This window comes from Nestor notabilis, unplaced genomic scaffold, assembly GCF_000696875.1.
Source record: "Nestor notabilis isolate BGI_N333 unplaced genomic scaffold, ASM69687v1 scaffold24403, whole genome shotgun sequence".
Lineage (NCBI taxonomy): Eukaryota > Metazoa > Chordata > Aves > Psittaciformes > Psittacidae > Nestor > Nestor notabilis.
Genome location: NW_009921840.1, coordinates 1 through 229, shown reverse-complemented (window position 1 = coordinate 229; position 229 = coordinate 1). Strand labels below are relative to the sequence as shown.

The 229-nt window shown below is 59.8% G+C and overlaps 1 protein-coding gene across 1 annotated transcript in view; it reads left to right on the top strand.

The window, feature by feature from the left end:
- MNT (MAX network transcriptional repressor) overlaps nucleotides 1-157 on the top strand; it is a gene marked incomplete at its 5' end in the record, with an annotated part of 2,428 nt that extends 2,271 nt beyond the window's left edge. Inside the window, one exon of the mRNA XM_010011325.1 lies at nucleotides 11-157. Within this exon, the coding sequence (XP_010009627.1) occupies nucleotides 11-157 (147 nt within the window). The remainder of the gene's footprint in view (nucleotides 1-10) is intronic.
- Nucleotides 158-229: the final 72 nt, after the last annotated feature.

The following is a 229-nucleotide window of genomic DNA, read 5'->3' as shown; positions in this document are numbered from 1 at the left end:
GTGAACCACAAGTCTTGCCCAGCAGGCGGTGATGCCCAAGCCTGCTGTAGGAACCCAAGTTGTCCATCACCCGCAGTTAGTGGGGCAGACGGTCCTAAACCCGGTGACTATGGTGACCATGCCGTCGTTCCCCGTGAGCACGCTGAAGCTGGCCTAGAGGGGGCCGTCCGGCGGCGAGGTCTTTGTTGGGAACCTTTCCTAAACTCCATACATTCCAACCAGGTCCGGC